This window comes from Lissotriton helveticus, chromosome 7, assembly GCF_964261635.1.
Source record: "Lissotriton helveticus chromosome 7, aLisHel1.1, whole genome shotgun sequence".
NCBI classification, from domain to species: domain Eukaryota; kingdom Metazoa; phylum Chordata; class Amphibia; order Caudata; family Salamandridae; genus Lissotriton; species Lissotriton helveticus.
The window spans coordinates 1,094,422,358-1,094,445,807 of NC_136068.1; the positions used below are offsets into that span (position 1 = coordinate 1,094,422,358).

The window sequence follows — 23,450 nt, forward strand, 5'->3', positions numbered from 1 at the left end:
TCAGACGTGATTTTGTGGGTGAGAAAGTGTTCACTTTCCTAATCTCCTTTGCATTCCAACAGTTGTGATCTTGTTGCATCCTAATTTTGACCAGGTTATTTCACAGAGAACATTTTTTTTTGTGGATTTGTGGAATATTCAGGCTAATATTTGCATTTTGATATTTCTAAATCTATATGTTAGGTTTTAGGTTATATCGTAGTTTACAATTTTTAGTTCGTTTTGATCACACAGACTCCTGCTTTCGTGTCAGGCTGAGGACAGCTCAGATGGTGTGCCAGGGATTTACTCCTATCCAAGGGATGAGAGTGGTGAGTTCTGTCTGAAGCCATCAAAGTGTTTTGGGTTTCATTGCTGACCTGATGCGCGCAGCAAGCGCAGCACTGACCTTCCACCACTTCCCCATGTGAATCAACCTTGCAAGAAGCACAGACTCCTTCGCATGATACACCTTACTTATGGGTTAAACCGTTTTCCTTCTTGGGTTCATTAGCTACTTCTCATGTATACTGACTATTTTTATGAACGTTAAAATGATCATCATTATTAGTGATGATGGTGGTCATGAGAGTTCATAAAGTTCACACCACGGCCAGTCGTCTCTAGGGACACTAATAATAGGTGTTACTCGCCCAGCTCTGCGATACTCATTTTGTTGACCTCACAAGACAGACTTGAGACAGCTCTTCTAGAAGTTAACCATTGACCAATAGTTAACACACAGATCTATCGTATTGGCTAAAAAACTGCAAACATTGTTCTGTTTTCATGTACATGGTGCCAAATGTTATGTTATGTTACTAAGATTTTTAAAGTGCTCTGTTACCCTGGGGTGTCCTGGCGCAAATCAGCTCCTTCACTTCTCAACTTCTGCAAGAAACTGAGGACCAGGCTGTTCAACTAGGAGCTCCGCCCAGCCTACGTTCATGTCCCAGCACCTAGATACCCTTGTGGGTGATGAGTTGTGCATTACAAATCAACATAGCATAACACATCTTAAATATAAGGCCCATTTCAAGAGCTCCTTCCTTGCGTCCAAAGCAAGCTGTGGCATAGCCTACCTAACACCCCCATGAATTTCTTTGTCTTGCCGATGATCATGCTGAACTTTCCAGGAATATGTGTAGTGTCTAAGCAGGTCAGGGAGGTTCCTCTTTCTCAGTTTACTTAATATCCTTGGGAAGGGCTCCCATAAAGATTGTTTTAAAGTTTCAGAAATCATATCTTTAAAGAAGTGTACAGCTTGCCAGCAATAATTTCAACTTACCAAATATCGTGAACATTGAGGTTTTGCAAGCCCCATTTATTGGGCCCTAAAGTTAGTATCGTTCTTAAGAGAAATGTAGGGGTGTGCGACTGATGTTAGCACTGCGGGGTAAGGGGAGGGGCATTTCTAATGCTAATACAGGAGGGCTGGGAGATGTGACCCAACGGCTAGAGCGGTTGGCCTCGATGCTCAGGAATCGTGTTCGAGTCTTGGCTGGGACGCTCAACATCCTGTAATTCTGGGAAAATCACTTAATCTCCCCATGCCTAATAAGTGAATGTGTTCATCTGTAAAGCAACTTGTGCTCATGTAAAGTGCTCTGATACCTTCGGGTGGAGTACAAGCTATATGAAACTCCCCCCAAAAAATACTGCACGCCTAGAGGCGTGCATTTCTAATATAATGCTGCAGGGCTAGGGGATGTGGATGTCTAATTCGAATATGTGACGTTACAACGACCGCGGTACGTTACATTGCAGTTATTACAACGCTAGCCGCTACAGCGACTTGCGCTGGAGGGCGCTGGACTTAGGAATAGTATGATTTACTATTCCAACTCCAGCCTACGTAACAGTAGGGAAGGTGTTGGAATGGTAAATCATACTATTCCTTAGTGTATAGCGCCATCCAGCGCAAGTCGTTGTAACGACTTGCGTTGCAATGACCGCGATGTAAACATACCGTGGTGTAACGACCGCGTTGTAAAGGTCGTTCGCCGTCTAATTCTAATGCTGCTGGATATGGGGAGGAGCACCCCTAGCAGCCGCGGCCGCTGCAGGTAAGAGCGGTGAGCCCATAATTAATTTTCCCTCGTGGTCGTCTATCGAAATGCCCCCTCACCTGGCCCCACAGCTCTTACCTGCAGCGGCCACTGCGGACTCCTAGAGCTAACAATATTAGGCTAGTGAAGTTGTAAATGTTAACACAGCAGGGCTGGAGATGTGCACTCTTAATGAATGGAGAAAGGGAATGCACGTCTGGTGCTTCGCCAGCAGCTAGGGGAGCTGCTAGCCCAGGGGGTGTGGGCATGTAAGTCTAACACTGCCAGACTAGGGGATGTGATCCTCCTGCTTATGGGTGGCAGGTGCTGATCCTCATACATAGTCACAATCCCCAGGCGCCCAGATTGCCTCTCCCCAACGATACTTACTGGCCCTTCAGAGGCACTAGCCTGTCAGGACGTCTCCCGGCTCCCTTCTAAGCCTGTCCTCGTTTGGGCGTGAGAGGAGAATGAGAGGAAATCGAGCCTCATAAAAGTTCTAAATTTACCCTGCATATGGTGGAAGTGTTAAACTAAGCACAACTGTTTATTGTACTGCGATCCTATTTTTAGGAACTGGTTCTCTGTTACTGTTTTCCCAAGTGTTAAAAAAAAAATAGTTTTTTTAACGTCGTCTGCCAACATTCTTCTGCATCTTTTGTGCAGTTTAAGACAATGTTCTCATAAAATTAATTTCCCTAAAGGCTTGTATTTTTGTTGCTCCCCTGCCCAGAGAGTGAGAATGAAACCCGACATTGCTGGCTTGGCCGCGATGCTGGGGCCTCTGCAGTAATCAGGAAGTGCTTCCTTCCCTGACTACGCCCCTGGTTTTCCTTCCTGCGGATCTCCTCCGCACCGGAAGAACAGCCATCGGACGGGCTTATTCCATGTGGAAAAGAAAGGGAGGGGTGCCAGACAAGCAGGAAAAACACAACATGTTTCTGCTACTCGCAGGATTCCATGAAATTGGAACGGCAGTGGTGTAGATATGAAATTGAAAAAATCAATATAAAAAGGTTACTTTGGAGAGCATTTTTTTTACAAGTTAAGAGTCCCCGCAGAATGGGCGGGTGTATTCTGTACGATGGGGGAATACTCTTGCAAGAATTTGAATGCGGGTACCCTGACGAAGGCTTGCTCCCACATCCTGTGTGCAGACTCTTCCAAATCTGTAGTCCCACACACTGAATGTTGCTTCTGCCTGTGCTGCTTACAAGTGTACCATCACATTGTGATTCCTGCACAAACAACTGACAACTGTTCACACACAGAGTGCAATTTTAAGTGGTGCATTGTTTATCGCAATCAGTAATTTGCAGAGTCTGATAAAGTTCGCACCAGCTTCAATCTTGGCATGTAAAATCTGCCAGGCTGTAACAGGGGAAAAAGCCTGTGGACATGCAGATTTTCATTCGATTTGATAATCACCAAAACCAGGATGTTATGCTCCAAAAAGTCTGAATAGGTGATAATCAGCGAACAACATAAGTTTTAAATACATTGTGGTTGGACTTTATCTGGGGCAATATTTAATGCACCCGACAATGGTTACACATACAATCACTCCCAGACTAGGTTAGTGTGCGTCCACTCACCAGTGTCGGATCTTTCCACAAATTGTGTCAAACTGTGCGAGGCTTCTTCAACTGACTGACTGCCTGAGGCTCCTTCCACTGACTGCCTGAGGCGTCTTCAACTGACTGCATGAGGCTTCTTCAACTGACTGCCTGAGGCTGCTCCCTCTGACTGAGGCTGCTCCCTCTGACTGCCTGAGGCTGCTCCCTCTGGCTGAGGCTGCTCCCTCTGACTGCCTGAGGCTGCTCCCTCTGACTGCCTGAGGCTGCTCCCTCTGGCTGAGGCTGCTCCCTCTGACTGCCTGAGGCTGCTCCCTCTGACTGCCTTAGGCTGCTCCCTCTGGCTGCCTGAGGCTCCTTCCACTGACTGCCTGAGGCTGCTCCCTCTGACTGCCTGAGGCTCCTTCCACTGACTGCCTGAGGCTGCTCCCTCTGACTGCCTGAGGCTCCTTCCACTGACTGCCTGAGGCTGCTCCCTCTGACTGCCTGAGGCACCTTCCACTGACTGCCTGAGGCTGCTCCCTCTGACTGCCTGAGGCTGCTCCCTCTGACTGCCTGAGGCTCCTTCCACTGACTGCCTGAGGCTGCTCCCTCTGACTGCCTGAGGCTGCTCCCTCTGACTGCCTGAGGCTGCTCCCTCTGACTGCCTGAGGCTGCTCCCTCTGACTGCCTGAGGCTCCTTCCACTGACTGCCTGAGGCTGCTCCCTCTGACTGCCTGAGGCTCCTTCCACTGACTGCCTGAGGCTGCTCCCTCTGACTGCCTGAGGCTCCTTCCACTGACTGCCTGAGGCTGCTCCCTCTGACTGCCTGAGGCACCTTCCACTGACTGCCTGAGGCTGCTCCCTCTGACTGCCTGAGGCTGCTCCCTCTGACTGCCTGAGGCTCCTTCCATTGACTGCCTGAGGCTGCTCCCTCTGACTGCCTGAGGCTTCTTCCACTGACTGCCTGAGGCTGCTCCAACTGACTACCTGAGGCTGCTCCAACTGACTAACTGAGGCTGCTCCCTCTGACTGCCTGGGGCTCCTTCCACTGACTGCCTGAGGCTGCTCCCTCCGACTGCCTGAGGCTTCTTCCACTGACTGAGGCTGCTCCAACTGACTGCCTGAGGCTGCTCCCTCTGACTGCCGGAGGCTTCTTCCACTGACTGCCTGAGGCTGCTTCCACTGACTGCCTGAGGCTGCTCCCTCTGACTGCCTGAGGCTTCTTCCACTGACTGCCTGAGGCTGCTCCCTCTGACTGCCTGAGGCTTCTTCAACTGACTGCCTAAGGCTGCTCCCACTGACTGAGGCTGCTCCAACTGACTGCCTGAGGCTGCTCCCTCTGACTGCCTGAGGCTTCTTCCACTGACTGCCTGAGGCTGCTTCCACTGACTGCCTGAGGCTGCTCCCTCTGACTGCCTGAGGCTTCTTCCACTGACTGCCTGAGGCTGCTTCCACTGACTGCCTGAGGCTGCTCCCTCTGACTGCCTGAGGCTTCTTCCACTGACTGCCTGAGGCACCTTCCACTGACTGCCTGAGGCTGCTCCCACTGACTGCCTGAGGCTGCTCCCACTGACTGCCTGAGGCTGCTCCCACTGACTGCCTGAGGCTGCTACCCTTGAAATGCCTGCGGCTCCTTCCACTGACTGCCTAAGGCTGCTCCCTCTGATTGACCGAGGCTCCTCTCACTGACTAAATTAGGTTGCTTCCACTGACTGCACAAGACTGGTCCCACTCACAGCACGAGGCTGCCACCACTGAAGGCTACTCCCACTGATGGCTACTCCCACTGATGACACAAGGCTGGTCCCACTGACGGCACAAGGATGCTTCCACTTACGGCACGAGGCTGCCTCCACTGACGGCACAAAGCTGCTCTCACTGACTGCCTGAGGCTGCTCCCACTGACTGCCTGAGGCTCCTCTTGCTGACTAAAGTAGGTTGCTTTCACTGGCTGCACAAGGCTGCTCCCACTGAAGGCACAAGGCTGCTCCCACTGACGGCACGAGGCTGCTCCCACTGACGGCATGAGGCTGCTCCCACTGACGGCACGAGGCTGCTCCCACTGACGGCACGAGGCTGCTCCCACTGACGGCACGAGGCTGCTCCCACTGATGGCACGAGGCTGGTCCCACTGACGGCATGAGGCTGCCACCACTGAAGGCATGAGGCTGGTCCCACTGACGGAACGAGGCTGGTCCCACTGACGGAACGAGGCTGGTCCCACTGACGGAACGAGGCTGGTCCCACTGATGGCACGAGGCTGCCACCACTGAAGGCATGATGCTGGTCCCACTGATGGCATGAGGCTGCTCCCACTGACGGCACGAGGCTGCTCCCACTGACGGCACGAGGCTGCTCCCACTGACGGCACGAGGCTGCTCCCACTGATGGCACGAGGCTGGTCCCACTGACGGCATGAGGCTGCCACCACTGAAGGCATGAGGCTGGTCCCACTGACGGAACGAGGCTGGTCCCACTGACGGAACGAGGCTGGTCCCACTGACGGAACGAGGCTGGTCCCACTGATGGCACGAGGCTGCCACCACTGAAGGCATGATGCTGGTCCCACTGATGGCATGAGGCTGCTCCCACTGACGGCACGAGGCTGGACCCACTGACGGCACGAGTCTGGACCCACTGACGGCACGAGGCTGGTCCCACTGACGGCACGAGGCTGCCACCACTGAAGGCATGAGGCTGGTCCCACTGATGGCACGAGGCTGCTCCCACTGACGGCATGAGGCTGCTCCCACTGACGGCACGAGGCTGCTCCCACTGACGGCACGAGGCTGCTCCCACTGACGGCACGAGGCTGCTCCCACTGATGGCACGAGGCTGGTCCCACTGACGGCATGAGGCTGCCACCACTGAAGGCATGAGGCTGGTCCCACTGACGGAACGAGGCTGGTCCCACTGACGGAACGAGGCTGGTCCCACTGACGGAACGAGGCTGGTCCCACTGATGGCACGAGGCTGCCACCACTGAAGGCATGATGCTGGTCCCACTGATGGCATGAGGCTGCTCCCACTGACGGCACGAGGCTGGACCCACTGACGGCACGAGTCTGGACCCACTGACGGCACGAGGCTGGTCCCACTGACGGCACGAGGCTGCCACCACTGAAGGCATGAGGCTGGTCCCACTGATGGCACGAGGCTGCTCCCACTGACGGCACGAGGCTGGACCCACTGACGGCATGAGGCTGCCACCACTGAAGGCACGAGGCTGCTCCCACTGATGGCACGACGCTGCTCCCACTGATGGCACGAGGCTGCTCCCACTGACGGCACAAGGCTGCCACCACTGAAGGCACGAGGCTGCCACCACCGAAGGCACGAGGCTGCCACCACCGAAGGCATGAGGCTGGTCCCACTGATGGCACGAGGCTGCTCCCACTGACGGCACGAGGCTTGTCCCACTGACGGCACGAGGCTGCTCTCACTGGTTTCACGAGGCTGCTCCCACTAACGGCACAAGGCTGCTCCCACTAACGGCACGAGTCTGCTCACACAGATCGTAGAGGCTCCATTCTCTAACTGTATGAGCCTGTTCCCACTGAGCGGGTGAGGTAACTCCCAATGACTGCACAGGACTGCTCCCACACACTAACTGTGGCTCCTCAAACATTGGGAAAACCAAGCTATCTTTAGATCTTTGTCGTCTGAAGCGCTTGGCACTCTAACATGCTCTGAAAGATGTGAATCTCAAGGTTTTGGAGATACCTCTGATACAGCAAGTTGGGACCTTAAGATGGTCTCAACAGATTGAGGATTGTAACCTCGGCAGGGTCATGACTGCTGTAAACTGGGACGAGTGCAGATGACTGGGCCTGTCTGTGCTGCTGCAGGGAACCCTCTGTTGCTGCCGGAAGGATGTCTTCCAGTCGGATGTCTTGTGTGCACTCCACTGTCCACCAGTGAGGAGATGCAGCACACAATGCACATAAACATTGTAACAACCCCCCTGCAACTTGCCTTCAAACGTTTTGACCCGTCCATGATGGTACCCAATGGCATACTGCTTCTGTGCATAATCATTTCTGATATACACCCATAAATATGTAGACAAGAAAACTGGTCGCTGCCAAAGCTTAAACAGAATTGAAATCACAGAAAGGTGTCAAGGGAGTTTTTTTTAAAAACGCATAAAGTTTAAACAGAATTAGGAAAAAATCCTGTAGGCAGAGGTGGCCTGAGCTCTCCGTAAGCAGTCTGACTAGGAAGCGGGAATTGAAGCAATTGAACCCCTCGCACGATGAGGAGATTCCACTGGAAACCCACGTGCATACGCATGGTCATTGAGATGTTGCTGGGGAGGTGAGGGTCCTTGTGTTCTAGTGTTGCAGCACAGGCATCTTATACAAATCTGATGCTCTTTAAGATGTTGCATCAGATGGCACACCGCAATCCAAGCCCACTCGCGTCAAACCATAGCAAGAGCTCTGAGCCCATCCCGGGACCACCCCTGACGGTGTCCCCTGCCCCCAGCTCGGCTTTCAGCTGAAGTAATTACACCTGCAGGACTTGCACATAAAGTTGCAATCTAATAAGAGCCTCACACCGTGGCCCTTCAGAACTGATAATTGCTAATCCCACCCTTTGTGCACCCGCCCGGGCTGGAGAGGAGGAAAACTGACTTCTTTGGTCTGTATTCGAATGCACAAAGGCCACAGAGGGGGAGGGCACTTGAAGCCCTCCGTGCACTTATGAATGAGCTGGAGACAATGCATCAGGGTTGGCGGGACCAGGAGTCCTTTCTTTCCCTAGCCGGGACTCCATCGCCCCATGCTTTGCCTAGCTCATTCGGAGCAGGAGGGGCAAACTTTAGTTCCAGACCCTTTTCCCTCAACTGAGAGGGCCCTCCTTGTTGAGTTTCCCATTGACAGCCAATGAATGAGGTAATGCCGCGGAGAGATACAGCGTGAATAGTTGGGATGCGCAGCCTCAGAACCTGATGGAGCAAGCTCGGGGATCTCCCCAGAGCCCATTGATCCTGCGGATGCGTTGTATCCGAGAGGTGATGTAACCCATATAGAAATTCAAGAAGGGCAGCCCGAGCTGACATCATATCCCCGGCCTCTCCTCCCACTGACATCATTAGCTAGGATTAGACGGGTATTAGGTTTTCTTTCCCCACAGAGCGAGCTACCTTATTTAATATTTCATTGCAAATGGACCCCGCAGTTCATCTCTGCATGGAGACCCTTTCGTCCAGGCATTTTCTGCCTCCTGCACTCGCGTACGCAGAACACCCTCTGATGGAACCCGCAGATATGTGACTCATTCTGTGCATCCCTTGGGTGGCCAGTTGTGAAATTTCCAGATTTCTCCACAAACTAATCCTTTATCGCTCATATAAAGCTGATATACGTCAAAACGTTACTGCAACTTATAATCAACCAGGTACAAAACATTCCTAATGTCCTTGCAGTAGTGTAACCCAGAAACCTAATGAAGGAGGAACATCGAAAGCTCAACTGCTAGACTGCGAGCAATGAAGGCAGGGGTGGACAAGAGGAGGAATTTGGAAAGTCAACGAAAAGCAGGGGATGCAGAATGTCGAGGGGTGATGGAGCAAGAATTATCGTTCAATAATGCAACTAGATGTCCTGTTAGTGGAGGAAGATGTTATGGTGCAGAAGGACTTTTTGCCGCGTCAGCACCGTCCTGCATCCGGATCGTCAGTGCTGTGCTTCTTCAGTGCCAGTGCCTTACATCCTCACTGTCAACACCCTGCTTCCGGATCGTCAGTGCTGTGCTTCTTCAGTGCCAGTGCCTTACATCCTCACTGTCAACATCCTGCTTCCGGATCGTCAATGCCATGCTTCTTCAATGCCAGTGCCTTACATCCTCCCTGTCAGCACCCTGCTTCCGGATCGTCAATGCCATGCTTCTTCAGTGCCAGTGCCTTACATCCTCACTGTCAACATCCTGCTTCCGGATCGTCAATGCCATGCTTCTTCAATGCCAGTGCCTTACATCCTCACTGTCAGCACCCTGCTTCCGGATCGTCAATGCCATGCTTCTTCAGTGCCAGTGCCTTACATCCTCACTGTCAACATCCTGCTTCCGGATCGTCAATGCCATGCTTCTTCAATGCCAGTGCCTTACATCCTCACTGTCAGCACCCTGCTTCCGGATCGTCAATGCCATGCTTCTTCAGTGCCAGTGCCTTACATCCTCACTGTCAAAACCCTGCTTCTGTTTTCTTGACTCTACCAGTCGCAGAATACAGCACTTTGGAGGTTAGAGAGTGCCTTGTTGGTTCAGTCACCATGCACGGGTCTGTTCCAGATATCGCGATGGGTCACCTTGTTTCCGGAGTCAACGAGAGCCCGGAATGGCACTAGAGATTTGCTGCTAGAGGCACCGGTGCTGATGCAGGAAGAGAAAGAATATGCATAGTGTTGACTTTCGGACTGAAGATCTCTCTTCCTCCAATCCTGGACAAAGAGGGCCCGCTGCAATTTCTAGCTGATTATTGACACTATAAACCCCGGTTTAATGAACTCTGATTATTGTGAGAATATGAAATGTTCTACATGGACCGCAGCATTGAGTCAATAACTGCTCAGTGAGCAGGCTGCCGTCCGGGTGCCATACTGAGTCTTTTTTTACTTTCTAATCTGAGAAAGTATACACTGGCTGGCGGGCCTTCCCTGGGTTGTGCTGCCTCGTGTCATCTCAGCTTGGACAAAATGTATTTCATTTATGCATTGATTTCAGGATGGTGTGTGAAGTGTGAGGAATCGTGGGTTCTATTCAAAGTCACACTTAATTGATACTTTGCACACATTGACGTTCACATTCTTAATTTTTACTGCAAAACAATATGGCATTTCCAAGCTCTCCTATTAGATAGTGGAATTAACACAGTATGTAAACCGATAAAAGGAGCAGGGTGCAAAACTATTGTTTAAGGTAAGTAACGTGTGTTCTCTATAGCATCAGTAAGTCGCTTTCATCCACCTAGAAGCAGTTTCAGACTCAGCAAATATTCAAGGATGTTATAAAAAGTATCCGGATATGGAATATACTAAGTCACATTGGAGATTGTTAGCTGGGGTGGGCGTGCACAGTGGCATTCAGATGTATTCCTAGTTTACACACATAATTCCATACAATGCCAATGACCTAGTTGCACACTTGCTGTACCACCCTAGGTCACTGCTTATATTTAAGGTTTACACTGGCTGGCAACCAGTTCTTACTGCCAATTACGATTCATTTGTTTCTTACGAAAAAGTGATTATTCTTTTCCGAATAATTTAGCTGTGTATCTTGGGGGAACCAGAAATCTTAAACCGTCCACTCTCCTGTGCTGTTTTCTGATTTGCATTCTGGTAAAAAGCGAAGCCACAAGTACCAGATTGCAGTGTAAAATACAGAAGGGATGGCCAGCTCACCGCTCCCATTTTAACAGCTTGCATTTCTGAAACGACTTTTGCTATTGCATGCACCTCCTTTCCTCCATGATTGGAGCTGCAGAGTCTTCTGCTATCAGCAACAGTTGCTGCATTTCTTTCATTTGATTCCAGGGTGTTGATGCTCCGCCTTGTCTGACCACAGGATTTAGGTTGACTCTGTATGTTTATGTGGACCAGTACAGTATATGAAGCAACGCTTCATAGTAAAACAAGCGCGTTGAATCATCCCTCACACTCACTCTGCAGCCTCTGCTAAATATGCCTCCCTCTGTGCTTACCAGCTCTCCTTTTTTCTTCCCACCATAGGTGACCGAGAAGATCTAGTGGCCTTGAACCTTCAGAGTTTAGCCACCATTGCAGCTGCCTGGTCCTTGGTAGAAACTAACAGTGTGGACATTGGGCCGCCTGAGATCAGGCTCCTGAGCAACCAGTGCTGTTCTGCCTCCACCCCGCTAGTGCGCCCTCCACGCAGGAAGTTCACATGGGTCCCTAAAGTCAAACCGGTAAGCTAGTGAAAGTAGTCATGCTGCCAGCTGCTGCTGTAATAATGCACTGAAAGACACAGGGATGAGATGGTAGTGCATTGGGAGATAGAGGAAAAGGGAGTGTGTGTGTAGTGAGAAAGTAGGGAGAGCCTAGAATGTGTCAAGAGATAGTGGAGAGAGATGTGAATGCCTTGGCAGACAGGGGAAAGGTGGTAATGCTCTGTGCGATGTTAGGAGACCCACTGGAGAACACCGGGTAGCAGCAGTGATCCATTGATAGACTCCAGAAAGAGGCTGCGATGTGGCGGGGAAGAGTGGTATGGTATTGTATCATTTTGATAGTGCTTTCATACCTGAAGCCAAAGTCCCAAAGTACTTTGCAGACCGGCGGGCATTGGTTCTGATTCTGTGGTGCATGGATGTTAGAGACGGTGTCATTGATTAGAGCTGAGTCCTGGTGTTGAGCATAATGGTCAGTGAGTGCTCGCCAAACGTGACACAGTGAAATATGATTGAACATAAGGTTAGTGGTGGAAAGCAAGGAATCGTGAGGATAGGCCCATAAGCAGCATATACAAACCAGCTGAGGCTGTCTCCTTAGAGGTACCTGAGCCTTAGATGATGGAAAGAGACAGGATTTCATGGCTCTTCTGAATTGCAAATGATTTTGGCAGTTTAGTCCATAGTGTGCATGTCTGTCCTGAGAAGCAGCCACCTCATATCCATGCTTTATGGAAAGTGAAATTTATCGGCAGTATTGCAGTAGAAGCAAGTTTTTTTCTTTTAAATAATGAAATTCTTTCTCTTCTGTCAACAATGAAGTTGTTTCCTTTTAAAAAAAATAGTTTTCCATAAACAATGATGATCATGTCTTGTGAATACCTTTGTTATTTTATGTTCATTTTATATATTTATTAATTCATGATGAAAATAAATGTGTCTACAATTATATATTAAAAAAAGAAAGTGACATATTGGCATGATTATTGTTAGTCCACAGATAGTGATGATGAAATACTAATTCAGAGGTAAGACAGGTTTAGTGGGGGGTTTCTTTGTTTGAAAAGGCACCGAGGAGAGGACTGTTGTAGTGAGAACATTGGAGACAAGGTAGAAATGAATTGGGTGACAACGAAAGGGGAGAACTTCATGGGGGATATGAGTGAGTCAGCAGTGTGTTAGGAGACACTAGATAGGACCAGTATGACAGCGGAGAGAGAAAATGGGGCATAGGGCAATTTTTTGGTTGAGAAGAGGGCACAATAGACAGTCCTCCTGGGGACAGCGGTGGGGATGAATTGAGAGACACTGGAGGGATGGGAATGCATTGGGTGAAACACAAAAGACAAGCAAAATTCTCCTAGGAGAGACTTGGGAGACAGTGGAGATTGGCAGTTATTCATTACATACTCCTTGGGAAAAGGTCCTACGGGGAGCCATACGTAGAACAGTTGAGAATTTAACCCAGTCAGCTGTAAGAACCAGGAAAATATTGCACTTCCATCAGCTTCCATGTAACAATCAGTCGACATGAAGGATACGCGTTCCAAGAGGGAAGAAGGTGTAAGGGTTGCTTTCGAAGAGCAGGAGAAGTTGTAAGCGTCGCGTTGGAAGAGCAGAAGAAAGTGTAAGGGTTGCGTTGGAAGAGCAGAAGAAGGTGTGAGGGTCACTTTGGAAGAGCAGAAGAAGGTGTGAGGGTCACGTTGGAAGAGCAGAAGAAGTTGTAAGCGTCGCGTTGGAAGAGCAGAAGAAGGTGTAAGGGTTGCGTTGGAAGAGCAGCAGAAGGTGTGAGGGTCACTTTCGAAGAGCAGAAGAAGGTGTAAGCATCGTGTTCGAAGAGCAGAAAAGGTGTATGGGTCGCGTTGGAAGAGCAGAAAAGGTGTAAGGGTTGCGTTGGAAGAGCAGAAGAAGGTGTAAGCATCGCGTTGGAAAAGCAGAAAAAGGTGTACGGGTCGCGTTGGAAGAGCAGAAGAAGGTGTAAGCGGCACGTTGGAAGAGCAGAAGAAGGTGTAAGCGGCACGTTGGAAGAGCAGAAAAGGTGTGAGGGACGTGTTGGAAGAGCAGGAGAAGGTGTAAGCGTCGCGTTGGAAGAGCAGAAGGTGTGCAGCGAGAATATACTCACAGCTCATCCTTCTGTGATGTGTACAAGTGTGTGACTACTTTCATGTCGAGAATAGATTCAATACTGTTTCTGTTGTCGAAACTGGACAGTCGGTGTACAAGGTATCGCCAACAATTCTCTAAAATATAAAGATATACAGGAGACACATGCAGTTACACACCAAAAAAGTTACCAAAGTAGATCAATAAGGAGGTAAACATGTACCACGTGCATGGTAACCAGTTCGAGGAAGCACGCTGCAACCTCTTGATGATGAACCTGCAGAAGTGCTTATGAAAAGAAGGGCTGGGACATAAACTGAGTCTTAAGTCGTGAGTGGAGAACTGCAAACTCATGATTAGCAGAGGAGTACAGTCGAGAAGAAGTGTATTTCGCCATCAGAACCCAGAAACAGTCTGATTCCCATATCAGATGATTTGCACAAAGTAGACACAACAAAAAGGTGCCAGACATAGCACATTGCAGTTCAAGACCAGTGCCAACTGAGGGAAATGACGAAGCCATAATAATGTGGGCAACTCCACAACAACTAAAAATAAATTGACTCCTATGTTCTGCCCATTTAGTCGGATTCACATGCAAGGACAGAAGTTCATGAAATGTTAGGAAATTGAATAACTGACCTGCACAATATGGAAGAAAAGAGCAGAGAGAGAGAGCAGAGAGAGTGAAGTCAAATGTATAATGTGCATTGGGGCATATAAAGGGAGACTTTAAGTCAAAGTTAGGAGTCCCATAAAAAAGGGACCAAAAAGGATCTATTTTAAAATGACACTCTCGGTTACCATTTGCAGGATTTGCATAACGATCTGCCTAATGAATTTTAATTAAGCACTTCACATTTTGCAACCCCCTGTGAAGGGCTGCGAATGCAGGGAGGATTGGCTGCTGGGGGCCACCGTCCCACAATCCTCGCAGTTTGCTTTTCCAAACAGGAAGCATATTTTTGAAAGCAGCCTTTGTTCATTAATGAGACATATGCTTCTTTAAAAAAATGTTTCTCATCAGGAACCCTTAGGGGGCAGAGTTAGAAGGAGTAATGCATTGCGAGACGTTGAATGGAGCTTTAAAGTAATGAGCGCCGGTACAGAATGTTGGAAGGCGCCACAAGGCAGTGGGTCAACCAGCAATGCATTAGGAGACAGTGGGAGAAGCAGGGATGTGTTGAGAGCCAACAGGAGTGCACAAAACGTTTCCAAAAATATAATCCATTTTAAACTAGACTTCCTCTCCTTAGCTCCAGTGGGGCGATATTTTTGTAAACAATGTTTAGGATACATTATGTCTGTCAGACAATATTCTGCTACCATAGCGATGTGGTACCACATCACGAGTGGTGGAAGTATGTGTTGTGTTGTTATGTTAGGAGCTTATAAAGCGCCTGATTACTCCATTCGAAGTGTCCCCCACTAGATTCCTACTTGGAGCATCACAGAAACCCACCAGAACCAACTAATGTCCTGAAGAACCATGTCTTCAGTTTTAGTAAGGCACTACTTGGTGGCAGGAGAAGCAGTCCTGCATGGAATAGACCCTGGGAGAAGCAGTGAAATAACATGAGCCTGAAGGTGAAGCAGTAATGTAGTATGAGACTGGTGGAAGGCGTAAGCCTTTACGAAACAGTAATATAATATGTGATGGTGACAGAAGCACGGATGCATTATGAGACCGCTGGAAAAGCAGTGATCTATTATGACTTTGTGGGAGAAGCATTAATGTATGATGAGGATACTACAGTTGAGTAGCAGTGCTTCACACTGAGGATGCTCCGGGTAGACACCGGTGGACCAGGAGCCATTGGGAGAACTAATGGATGAAGTTCATAAGCAGAGGCTTCACCAGTGCTAACACCATGTGCATTCCCTGCAGGTCTGTCCGCTGAAGGCTGCCATTGATGAACTGGATACGGAGGAGGTCGAAATAAGGATGAGGCTAGCAGAACTCCAGAGACGATACAAGGAGAAGCAGCGTGAGCTGGTGAAACTGCAGCGGCGGCACGAGTGAGTGGGCATGGTCACTATTGGATAGTTCACATGAGATTGCTATGGTCGTTGAGGCATGCAGAGATACCGCATTTCCTCTGGTGATCAATCAGAATACCGTACCCCAAAAAATGCCATTGAGGGTATAATAAATGTTTACGCTGCATTTGCCCCATCTGCATATATTTACTCCACCCCTGGCCTAAACATGAATTAATGGCCTATTTTGCCTCTACTCAATCTTGAAAATCTACCATGTACATTATGTGTAATGTTTGGTGCTTTTGTTATTGGTTTCATGGAATTTGAAAATAAGCTACATTCAGAGCTGTGAGGCTGCCTCTGTTGGAGCTACAGAGCTTGGTATGTTAGGTTATAGTGACTTGTAAAGTGCATGGCTACCTTGTTAGGTTTCCCAGCACTGGCTTTTTCACCAAAACAAATGCTCAGACTGTTCCAACAGCTGTACTCCAACAGCTTGCAGCGATTGGAGAAGGCAGCACCAGTGGCTGCAGCACTGAGCTGGGACTGACAGCATAGGGGTAGACCTCAAGCCTTGCTTGTGGCATGTTCTACTGGTTCCAGATCTTCTGACTAAGCGTCCATGTTTTTCTTCCGTTCGCCAGGCGGGAAGAGAGTTCCCGCAGTCCAGCACGACGTGGCCCCGGCAGGCCCCGGAAGCGGAAGCACAGCTGCACCCTATCGTCCATCCGGCAAGTGACTCCTCAGTCCAAGTTCGATTCCAAGAAAGTCAAGTGAGTTGGTGTGAACTCCCTTATTCAGGTTTATCCGCGTTGTCTCATTGGGAGCATTCTGTGTCTGAAATCTGGTTTGGGTATATTCTCTCTTCGCTTTGTTTGTACCTTAGTGAGTAACCACGATGTTCTTTATTTGATGTAATGTCGTTTGTTGGGCATACTGTGTCTGTCTCTACCTTCATTCATCTATTTATTCATTAATGATGAACTCCCCGCTTTGACCCATAGCTCTGCCTTGCTACGTAACCACTGTGCATACAGTGGCAGTCTCCTATATCCAGAGCTGATGAAGACAGAGAATAAAAGAGCACTGTTGTGCCTGGTTATTGGACTTATTTAAGCTCTAAGAGAAAGTTTATTTTGTGGTGTGATTCTTATAAATAACAATTATTTTATTTATTTGATATACTGACCTGATAGACTTTCTTAAGCTTTAACATTGTCATCCATGAGTGTATGTGTGTCTGTCCTCCAGTCTCTTGTGAGTCTCATGATTCTTGAGGTGTGTTTTTTTTCCAATTCTTTTTTGCTTTTGTGTAAATGTGAATTTTAAAGCCCAAATCTATTGTGAGTTTAGAGTTTGGTTGCAACTACTCAACTGCATCGTTAATAATGCTATGGGATTTAATCGAACCACAGCAGTCCTAGGTTTATCTCCCCAACTTGATTATTCCAGTGTTAATACTAGTACATGGACTGTTATGATTCATGAAAACACCTTTAATAGTAATAAAATTATTTATGTTTATAACAATTAGCTATCCTGACGTCTACAAAAAAAATGCTACCCTTGATTTTCAGTGTTGCTAAGCGCTCTGATACCAGAACTGCCCTATGCTCTGGCAATTCAGCGGTTTGCACATTTTACGTAAGATTTGCTTTTGTGTATTTATGCAAATGATGTTAATACTATGCATAATTTCACAAATTTAAAAACTGTCATTTAACATTATATTTCAGCTGAAAATGCCTCATCCCGACCATTTTGAGTGAGAGGACACATTTCACACTAAAAACAGTGTGAAAATCACAAGTGCTGTAAACATCAGCCACTCGGATTCTGGTCACTTGTGCTATTCCCATGGTCCCACGCTAAAGTTTTGTCACTTACTACAGTACATGGCATAATGGCTCCATTTTTTTTAATTTTAGGTAATTGGTGTGAAATTCTGGGCCAGTAGGGACATTATGCAGTATCACCTGTGAAACTTCTGCATAGATTCTCCCTCCCACTGTATCTGGAAAAAAAAAGACTGAAACACATGCTGTGCATTATCCTACATGGTCCACTAGATGGCAGGATAATGCCCAGGATGTGCTTTTAGAACCGATCTGAAGTTGAAATTACCATTACAGGTAGGTAACTCGTGTTTAAGGTAAATCTGTAAGAGTTTTGTTTATGAATGCATTATTAGATCATCTGAAGGTATAAATATAATGCACTGTTAGCAACACGCCCCCTGGCACTGAGGCAAAAAAGTCGGACACTTTGGGCAGAGAAAGTGAAATGTAAAAAAGAAAACATTAAACTGCAAAAACAGCATTCACAATATAACTGATTAGCAATAATCGTCTACTTCATACTTTGACACACAGATAGCTTTATTCTCCACGTGTTGTTTTCAAATGGGACCATCTTTTGTCTGTGTTTTCTTTTTGTGTATCCTACATCGCTTTATATTTTATTGTTGGGTGATACCTGTTTAGATATGCTTTGCTTGGTGCATGTGGGTCTCTGTGTTTTTATCTGTCTACCTCTGACATGGTTGTTTGTGTGTGTGTCTGTATATGTGATATATGCATACTACATGGGTTTCTGCAATACCTATATAAACGCCTGTCTCTGATTTCTTTATAATTGGCGAATCGTGCCGTACCCAGTCGCCGATTATAAAGAAAAAATGTCAGAACTCGACTGTATAAGTTATTGCATTCGAGTTTTGATATCACATTTCCTGCTGCCAGAGCTAGTAACAGAGGTAAAAGGCAAGTCAGGTCACGAGCATAAATAAACCAGCTGTTTAAAGAAACGAAAAACTAAGCATTGCTTTTCTTTCATCAGCTGTGTTTCAATGGCAAGCAGAAAGAAACATTTTATTTTGTTATATTCCTTAAATATGTACAGAGAAGTAAAGTTAGAATCTTTCTGCATGTTTCTAAAAATTCGAGCTATTCCAGTTATTTTTATACTGACTTGTATTGAACTGTTTCTAGTACCTTTTTGCAACAAATATCTAACAGGTTTTGATGTGTTTAGTTTTACATTAAAAGTTTATTTGTATTCCTCATGTTTGCAAATGTGCTTTCTTTTTCATATTATGCACCATGGTTTTAAGTGGTTTGTGGGTAAGGTAATTGTGGGACCATGTATTAGATAGGATAAAGTACCCCCTGGCGTACATGATAAGCATTTTGCAGGTCACCTCAGAGTTCCATCACCTTAAAGTTTTTAAAAGCATCCTTCTGTAATCCATGTATCGTGATACAATATTAGGAGATATCTACCAATAAATACCATGCATGTATAATCAGCTAAATTTTTTCAAGAAAGCTGAATTCCAGGCCAACACCCCATTTGTAAACTTATGAATTGTGCTTATTACAATCCATTCACCCATCTGACTACAATGAAAATCAAAAGGACGGACTGCAAGTATAACTACCTTAGAATATGACCCAGAATGTCCATCTCCATTGTCTGTAAGTGTTGCTTGTGTGATAGATATATATATATATATATATATATATATATATATATATATATATATATATATATATATATATATATATATATATTTGCACTCAAGTCCATGTTTTTTTTCATATATGTGTCGATTCACTGGTGCTGTGCGGAAGTTCGTACCTGTCTCACCACCGTGGTCAGCGAATATGACCCCACACTTCCCGTCTCTCAGGTCACGAACCCCACCCCGCTGTCCCCCTTTGTCAATCGCGGCAAATACCCTCGATATACCTCACTATGTGGAGACGGCTCCTTTGGGATGCATTCCCTAGATGGGTTTGCAGCCGCCAGCAGAATATTTATAATATACAGCTTGTGTATCAAGACTTCTCTCTTTTCCTTTCTCTGCCTTTCTCTCTTTGTCTGTTTTCTGTCTGTCATTTTCTCTTTCTTTCTCTCTTTGTCTTTCTCTTCGTCTTTTTTTCCTGTCTCTGATTCTCTATTTCTCTGTGCCTCTCTGTTTTCCTCTCTCTCTGCTTTTCTTTTGCTTGCCGCCTCTCTCACTATCCAGCTTTCTCTCTCAGTGTCAGTGTAAGTCCATAATTATGCAGTAAACAGCAGCACTCACAAAATCTCCTAAATCCACGGACCCTCACCATTGTTCAATTACCAATTTATTAAAGGAAAGTTAAACGAAGATTAAACATTATATATAATTCCAATCAATTCCCATTGCCAACTTCACTTTTTAGAAACTGCTTTTTCAAGCTAACTTTCCCAAACTTAATGTATTCTATATAAAATACACAATGGGTACCATGCATACATTATATGGCCCTACATTGCCATATTGGGGTTCTGGTGACATTTATAAACCACTCTGCCTCGTCACCTTGTGGTTCATGATATTACCAGAACCCAGGGGTGGCTGGGCCATAGGGGGCGCCATGGCGGTGCCCCACTAGGCTAATCAACACAAAATAAACTGCTCACTGTACTTCGTGCTCGGGCAGCAAGAATGTAAGCAGACAAATTGACAGCTTTGACAATTTGTCTGTTAACGTTTATTTACGGCCTGTGCTGGCAGCTGCTTCACAGGTGAAAGTGTGCATGTCTGAACGCACAACGCACGCAGGCGAGAGCACTCAGAGCAGGAGTCCAGAAGATCGAGTGCACATCTGCGAGAAGAGCGATCTTTATTTCAGCTCCCCACGCCATTCACAATATATTAGGTATGCTGCGCATGCCTAGTGTAGTGCAGGCGTCTGTAGATAGGATCCTGCTCGGGAGGTGATGTACATTTGCCGCATGCCCTGTCAAATGCCAGGATACAGCCGGGTAGCCGCCCCCAGTCGCATCCAGTCTTCTCATTTGCCACTGTCAGTCGAGCAAAAGAGCGGGGAGAAGTTAGTTCCACGACTTCTATGGAGACTGGAGATGTGATGCGAAGTGGGATCAGGGAGATGCCTGGTAATTTATAAATTTTTTTATTCATTAAAATAAACGCCTCCCCCAACCCGTGTGTACCCCCCGGGCAGAGGTTGAAGGGTCAGTCAGTCCACATACAAGGAGGGTGAGTTTTAGAGCAGTTTCTGAAATGAAGCCCTTGCTGGGAAGTAGTTATTGCGTAAAATGCACGCTGTTGAAGTTCCCTTCCAACTTTACGACCTCTTAGTCCGTTTTTTGCAGAGGCTCGTAGTGGTTGCGCCTGTCTCCTCCATGAACATGATTCTGCTACTAGAAAGTGTGGCTGTGGGAACTTGGGGGGGGGGGGGGGGGGGCACTTTCTGGTAGACTGAGGTACAGTATCGGATCGGATACTGTCCGGTAGGCACGGCCAGGATGCTCAGACAGATCTCTGCTATTTTCGATGGGCTGGGGTTACAATGCCTCCATTAGTGCTTGAGACTCACTCCCCTGCCCTGTGTGCTGACTTTAGGGGCGTCCATGGCCAAAGCACTTTCACCAGGAGTCATGCACTTTCCAAAACTCTATTCACAAGAGTTCACTCTGAGCCTAGCTCTCCCCTCCCCAACACAAACAAGGAGAAGGGGCTTGAGGTGTGTCTGCTGCCTCGGATTCCTTGCTGACCCCTCCCGGCCCTTCCTCTGGCTGACCTCGTCCCTCTCTCCGAGTGTCTCTGCCCTCCACCCTCATTGTTTCACCCTACCCATTCACTCTCCCCTGCTTCTCGAAAGTCTGTCTTTAGCTGCCACCTCTTACACTCTGGTCACCCACCTGGCGTGCTCTCTCTGGGGGTCTGCCTTCTCCACGTTCAAACAACTGCCCGGGCACTTGTGGCACACACTGCCATCTCCAGTATTTCTCTCCGGCTCATTTTTATACCCAAAGCTCCTGGGTCTTTCTTTCTTTCTTTTCCCAGCTTACATTTTGTCCTGTTAATTTATCTCTCTGTTGTCTACACCCCCCTTGCCCTTCATACTCTGCACCCCCACCCAGTCCTGCCGTCTCTCTTGTCACTTTCTCCCTGTGCCCTTCTCCTCGGCTGTGCCCCGCTGCCTCCCTCACTGGCCCGTCTCACCTGTGTTCAGTCACTGGCTTTCTGGGGCTCAGCCTATGAGGAGTTAGCTACATCCTTTGGATTAGGCTGAGTTGTTGTCAGTGCTATGTGCATTATGTCCTTCCTACTATCTGTGATGTCACTGCATGTTAAGGAACACAACCTTATGTACTGCACTCATACTAGGCCGGTATTGGTAATGCCCTTGCATGGAAATCAACAACTCCGGGTCAGTGTATAAAAAGAACCAGTATGTAAAGACCTATCCCCAGGTGAGGATGCTACCCCGTCCATATATGGAGCCAGCCTGTCGTACTCGCGTTTGCAAAAATAACAATGGTGTTGTGTTGGTATTTGCCTCACAATGTTTCTAGTAATGTGTTTTGCACTAGTCTTTATTGCTGCTCCATATTAGAGGTATAGTTAATTCCCAATACACCAAAAACAAGCATGTATTTGTGTTTCCCCCTCTGGATTTAAGTTTTATTCAGTAGGTGTATTGCAGCCTTTTATGCTGCCTCAGTATTTCTCTTGTTAGCTGGTATAAGAAGTTCCCATTTGCTAGGTACGGGGTGCTTATTACTAACATATTAAAACATCCTACATCCTTACCTAAAACGGATATGGTCCTTTGCCTGCAACCTGTCAGTGCCTTTCGTGCATAATGGAAGTCTTTTTTTTTTACTCAGCCCTAGGATAAATGTCTTATTTTTTTAATTAGTTCCTGTATTTCTGTACTAAGTTCCTGTTTTGTAGTTTGTAATTCCTTTTTTGTAACTATAGACAGTCTTAAACAAGTGTTAATGTGGTACCACAAAACATTTGTTGACTTTTGTGAAGGTTAATGGAGGCGTTTGGAAACATTGGAACTTGTAAACCTTGTTTGTACAGCAACTCTGTGGTAATTTTAATAGTGTTTGAATATCGGCAAGACCCTGCAATGGCTGTTGTTGAGGTGCAAAATACGGGTTTGTTGCAATTCCTGTATGTATAGTTCCTATTCACTGTAATGTTTTGGATTATTTAACGTTTTCAAATATTGGAAAGATTTTTGTTGTATAATAAAATCAGTGTGTCATACATTTATGTTTCTAAATGTAATTAGGCAACTCCCCACTACAATGTAGGTACCCTTTAGGTACATATTAGAATAACATGATTAGTTACAGGCTGGTCTGAAAGGTGTCTGTCTTGGTGGTTTTGAGTTTGTGCAGGGCCACTGGCATGTAACTTCTTCACTTGCCTTTACCTTCTCACAATTACCCTTGGCATTATACTATTAAAGGAAATAGGGTAGACATTTACCACCAAAGGCTCAGTGATCATCTCTGAGGGTTCAGAAGGTTTCCCTTTCCCTAACTAACCTGTGCTTGGTGTCATCGTTGAAACTCAATAGAGTTTCTGTTTCATTCAATAGGAAACGGAGAGGACTTAGAAAAAGCCAACTCGCTCTGAATTCAACCAAAGAGATGAACACCTCTGTGGAGGCCTCGAGAAGAAGCACAAATTACCCTCTGTGGTATCTGCTATATTAACAACAAAGGCTAGTGTCTAGTGTGACTTAGGTAAAATACTGTCAAATTTAAGGCCAAATCGGGGAGGCAAATTAATTTCAAAGAACAAAGGGCACGCTTTGTTCTTCGATTTGACTTTTTATCAGATGTTGAAAGAGGATGAGGAAAGTCATCATGATATGCTGGTTGAGTTAAAGAAAATCAGGTAATTTGTATTTTGAGTTTGGTGAAAAACCTACTACTTTCAAGTGAGGTGCAATTTTTGTGCCCAGTGTATCCCAATGTTAATTTGGTAAATTCCTCTGTCCAATTTTCTGAACGTAGCTTGAACCCCTTGCTTGAGTTTTGCCTTAGCCCGTTAGCTAAGGCAAAACT

At 47.0% G+C, this 23,450-nt stretch overlaps 1 protein-coding gene across 5 annotated transcripts in view; it reads left to right on the forward strand.

Moving 5' to 3' along the window:
* The window catches only part of BAHCC1 (BAH domain and coiled-coil containing 1), a 557,942-nt gene that overhangs the window by 452,198 nt on the left and 82,294 nt on the right, over window positions 1-23,450 (forward strand). For all 5 annotated transcript variants that reach the window (XM_078654224.1, XM_078654223.1, XM_078654225.1 and 2 more), the window contains 3 exons: window positions 11,317-11,513; window positions 15,487-15,617; window positions 16,226-16,354. In XM_078654224.1, the coding sequence (XP_078510350.1) occupies window positions 11,317-11,513; window positions 15,487-15,617; window positions 16,226-16,354 (457 nt within the window). The remainder of the gene's footprint in view (window positions 1-11,316; window positions 11,514-15,486; window positions 15,618-16,225; window positions 16,355-23,450) is intronic.